General features: G+C 44.6%; 1 protein-coding gene across 1 annotated transcript in view; it reads left to right on the forward strand.

Annotated features, from left to right (window-relative positions):
* The first annotated feature begins 2,397 nt into the window (after positions 1-2,397).
* Positions 2,398-5,116, forward strand: part of COMP (cartilage oligomeric matrix protein) — a 14,902-nt gene continuing 12,183 nt past the window's right edge. The window contains exons 1-2 of the mRNA XM_010148567.1: positions 2,398-2,473; positions 4,576-4,661. Of these exons, the coding sequence (XP_010146869.1) occupies positions 2,398-2,473; positions 4,576-4,661 (162 nt within the window). The remainder of the gene's footprint in view (positions 2,474-4,575; positions 4,662-5,116) is intronic.

The following is a 5,116-nucleotide window of genomic DNA, read 5'->3' on the forward strand; positions in this document are numbered from 1 at the left end:
TTCCTGGGTACAACAAATACCCCTCCCTCGCTGGCTGGGGGTCACATTGTTTTACAAGCTGATTTCACATGGTCTCAAAAACGGTTGTTTCTAGTCAGCCTATGCTCTCTTCTTAAAAGCTGGGTTTTTTTGGCCCCTGAAAACTTAGAAACACGGAAGTATTCGGTTAGCTGGATACTGGACTTTCAAGTGACTTTTTTATTGGGTGTCTGACTTGAAGGGTTTTTTAATGTGGGTTTGTTTGGGTTTATGTCCTGATATCATTGAGTAATACTTTACTTAGACAGCAGAAAACATGATTCCTGCTCATATGTATTTTATTTGCCTTGTATTGAATAGTTCCTTTTTTCTTTTCCTTTCTTGTGTGTAGCACTAGGATTTTGATTGTCTCATCATTCTATACCGACATCCGTTTCTCCATGCAAAGCAAATCTGATGTCAGTTGTTTCCGAGGTGACCTCACAGGTGACCCTTGTCCGTTCTTCATTCCATGTGAGTTACATCTCTTTCTGTCTGGAGTTTTGACTTCTCCCTGCTTGAAAAAAACATTTTTTTCTGGAGAGTTGGCAACAACCTTCCTTTATTAATGACCTATCAGGCTTCTGTTGAAGTAATGTGCTTTTCCCTTAAAACTCTCCACTACCATAACAGGTAATAATGGGCTTCCTTGCTTGCCACCCAGTAGGCTCTGGGATGGAGCAGTCTGAAAAGTGGGAATGCCTCTCTCACCCCTTGACAACAGCATCTTCCAACAGAAAGACGGATGGACATCACCTGTCACTGTTTCAGGTGAAAGACTTGGGCTCTGTGGGATGTGTGACAGGGTATTTTTCATTCGCTCCCCATTTGTTGCTATAAAACAAAAATTGTAAATAGCACTTCCCAGAACACCCCTGAGAGAAGCAATATATTTTATCTTTGAGATCAGTTGCCATGGTTTTGATTTGTCTGGAAGGACCCAGAAATGCTAAAACCTGGGAAACTCGGTTGTTGTGAGTTCCAGCTAAACCACTTCAGTTTACCTCAAGTGCCAGATCCTCAAAGCTGGTTTACCTGTGGGCTGACAGCAAACACTCACTTGCTGCGTGCAGCGTGAGATGGCCTGTGTGCCAGACATCAGCATCAAGCCAAGACAAGCCACCCAGGTAACACATGCACATTAATTTTATTTTCAGTATAAATGTGCTTGGAGAAAGAAGGTGTGCAATCTGCCCACTGCAGCATTCCCATAATATACAATAATGATATTTTTTACTGAGCAGGCATGCTCACCAGCGCCTGCAAGGCTGCACCCAGATACCTTCGAGAATTGTGCACAGCCACAGGGGTGGGAAGTTTCTTCCTGAGCACGGGAGGTCTGAGGTCAAAAGGAGAAAAAAAATCTTTATGTAAACAGCGAAGGATCCCGCTGCTCTAACACTTTAAAGACTGAGCTACTGTTTCCTGGGGCTTTCCTGTCTGTGTCCCCAGGGGTGTTGTGTGATCGACACACTGACAGGTTTCGCCATCAAACAGTGAGAATGTGCATTCAAGAATTTTGCTGGTCTTCAAACTAACCTTTTTTTACTGGTCGCACTTTAACTTGCCATTTCCTTGATGTAGTAGCTTTAAGATTTTCTTTGGGCGGATTTTCTTTGGCTGCTCTCAATGGATTTCTCAATCCGCTCTGTGTCTTCTGATGGAAAGTGCTGGATTGAGACTGATGGAAAAAGCTGGATTGAGACTCGTTGCTTCACAAACAAGAAACAGCAAAGTCCACCTTCCTTTCAGGCTGTCCCTTCTGCACCGCATCCTCCCTTAGGAGAAGCCTGGGTGGGGTGTATTAAGATAAGGGCCTGATCCCCCTCTGAAATAGGATGTGATAGCTCCTCTTTGGAGCTGGCAGAGAATAATTCTACCCCAAGTGTGAGTGGTGAAACTGCCTTTTGGGAGTTTAAAAAGCCTTTTCTGAAACTCTAGTGAAATCCAGATGTCTCATGGCTTTTGTGATCTTGTGAGCAGATTTAGAAGGAAAATCTGTGAAGGATAGGGCTATGAATCATCCGTCTATCCTGTGTCCATGAAGAAGAAATAAAAACTCCAATCCAAAAAGAATCCATTTAATTCTGGAATTTTCTGACCTATTTTGGTGCAAGCCTGTCAAAAAAAAAGAAAAAAATTAAACTGCTCTCCTGATGAGTTTCTCATATTGTTTACTTTTGTAACGTTCTCTGCGGACTGGCAGCCAGAAATGACGTCCACCCCTCGTCCAGCATCAGAGAATAAGAACTTCAGAGGAAGGAATGCAACTTCATAAATAGCAAACCACAGACACTAATGGGGAGCAGAGGCAAACCTGCAGGTTAAAAATTTGTTGCAAGCGAAGCCCATACATCCACACTGCCTGGAGATTCGAAGATGATTTCAGCTCTAGCATTTGCGTTTCTCCTCTGCCTCTCCTGTCCTTTTTCATCGTGTCAGCAGAGAAGAATAGGTAAGAAATTTTAATCATATTTTATAGACTCGTATGCTTTCTAGACGCCTGTGAAAATTCTCTTTTGCCGAAGGGAATGAGGAAGAAGGTAAGGTTTCAACTGCATCTGCTGAAGCCTGAAAGCAATGTTCAGGGATTTTGTAGTTTCACATGAAACTTGAATCTTAACTGTGTCTTCGATTTTTCACTCTTAGATTTTCCCCAGTTCCCCTCCTGAGTAGTGAAGTTTTTCCTAAGTAAAATATTTTTTATAGGGCAACTGGAAATTTTGCTGTGTTTTGTAATGACCTGCAAGAGGCACTGGACATTAATCTGCGTTTTGGGTGGGATTTAAGTTAAAAAACCCAATCATGCAGGAAGTCCTGTAGCAGGATCCCTGGATATTGTCTCTGCTTGTGCCCTCAGAGCTCAGGGAAGCCCTGACTTCTAGGAACGTAGCCATGCTAAGTTCCTTACAATGCTTCCACTCCTCTGAACAGCCCGTTAGGGGAGAGCTCAGCTCCGAGGGGGTCTGTGGGATCCGGCAGGCTCAGGCTGTGCACCAGCTCCAGGTGTGTGCTTGTGGAGACAGAATGAGCCCTCGGAGGAGGATGCGTAGTAACGGAAACCTCCACAAGTGCATGGATTTCCTTTGGAAGTCTCTCCGGAGTGGTTGAATCGTTATTGTGAATTTGAATATTTTCAAAAACCCCAAACATCTATTTTAAATTACATCTTGCTACTAGGGATGGAAAATTCTTCCCAGGAATAACGGAAGCTGCCTGAAGCCTTCACGCAGAGCTTATTCAAAACCTCTGTTTGAAGTTAGAATTTATGTGCAAGCTCCTTGTTTCAATAAAATAAGAAACGTCACTTTAATTCAGTCTGTCTTAGAATGACACGTGTGTGGTACTTTTCATTTAGTTCCCGAACCAGAATGGATGGAGAGGTTACAAATCTTCATAAAACCCTCTTGGTTCTGTGTGGGTAAGAACCGTGAGACTTTCAGGCTCAGTTGTTCCACGAGAATGCCCAAGTTGTTGTATTGAGTCAGTCATATGGGCTCACATCCTCCTTTGGCACTGGCAAATCCTTCATGCTCAAGGAGGCAGACGCCAAATCCAGCTAATTTTCCCCCGAGCACCCAGTGCTGTTTGTTGCAGACACTGCTATTTCTCTCTCCGTAAAGGTTTGCTCACACTGTAGGCAAGGTGTGACTTGTGTTAGAGGACTGATTCTTCTAGAAAAACCTGGAGAAAGGAGGTTGTACTTTCTCACGGCAGACAGGAGAATACCAGAGTTGAACTTTTGTGCCCAACTGTTTTTTAAGTAATTCCAGTTTTCTTAAAATCTACATAATTCTAGAAACAATGAGCTACTTCCATTCATTCCTCTTGAGTGAAGCGGTGAGCGTAGACTAGATTTTTAGCATGTCTCAAAGGACTAGGCTAGTCTAGACTCTAGCAGATGGGAGGGCAAAGTCATGTTAATCTGCCCCAGATGACCTTGTAGGACGATTTATATCCTCTGTTCCGCGCAGTTTAAACAGGCTTTTGCAATGTTGCATGGGTGAGCAGATGCATCCTTTGTGCCCCAAACACTACATGGCAATTTGAAACTGCCGCTACCCAAAAAGAACCCGTCCCCAGCAGGAAGAGCCTGTACCTTGACAACAGGCGAGGCAGCGGCTGATGTGCCGGTTTTTCACGTTCCTTGCTTGGCAGCACATTCGGGATAGACTCAGCAAAGAGCCTTACTTCAGTGGTGCCCTTCATAGCAGCTTCCACAGCGCTGAATTATTAATTTGCTTCTTTTGGCAGCAAAGCCTTCCTATGTGTGAACAGCAGAGGCCGCGCCAGATGAACAGCTACCACAACTGCCAGACTGCCAGGCCAATTTGTTTGCTGCGGGGTAACTGCTACCTACCTGACAGGCACGGCTGATCATCACTCTGCCCTGCCCAGGGCAAATTCTACCCTGTGTGCAAGTCCCTGTGAATTCCACAAGCTTCTAGTTAGGAACTGGCAGAGACTGGTGTGGAGGAATTGGTGTCTTTAAGCTGTATTTAATACCAGTTGGTTTGTACTGCTAATGGCCCTTCTGTGTTTTTCCTAACCTTTTAGGAGGTGAATTTGGGCCAGAAATGCTGGAAGAGATGAGAGAAACTAACCGTGTGCTGATGGAAGTTCGCGATTTGCTGAAACAGCAGGTGAGGATGGGACCTAATTCCTTCTGTGCTGCACAGGAGAGATCACTGAATCCTTTGTCCCATGTGCCGACTTCTGGAACTGGCCGGGGAGGGGGAAACTTCTTTGACTTAGGTGAAATGAGCAGTAGGATTATTGCTCTGGAAACCAGGATCAAGAGGCGGTCTCACAGTGAGATCTGTAATTCTGAGATAAAGTGGATTCGTTTGAATCCCAGATTCTGCTTAGAACCGTCCCTGCTGGAAAGCAGTGTGCACGGAGAGCGAGCGCCTAAAAGACATGCGCACGCAGTGGGTATATATTTAACTGGGAAAACAAGTCACTTTTTCCTTGGTTTTGTGGGCTCGTGAAGTCAGCAGAGTCCAAACTTGGATGATGGGAGAGACCTTTCAGCCATCCATTAGGGTCCTGGAAAGGGAAGTCATATGGAGTCTAAACAAGCTCTGCATTCACTCTT

This window comes from Eurypyga helias, unplaced genomic scaffold (genome assembly GCF_000690775.1).
Source record: "Eurypyga helias isolate BGI_N326 unplaced genomic scaffold, ASM69077v1 scaffold15760, whole genome shotgun sequence".
In the NCBI taxonomy this organism is placed as follows: domain Eukaryota; kingdom Metazoa; phylum Chordata; class Aves; order Eurypygiformes; family Eurypygidae; genus Eurypyga; species Eurypyga helias.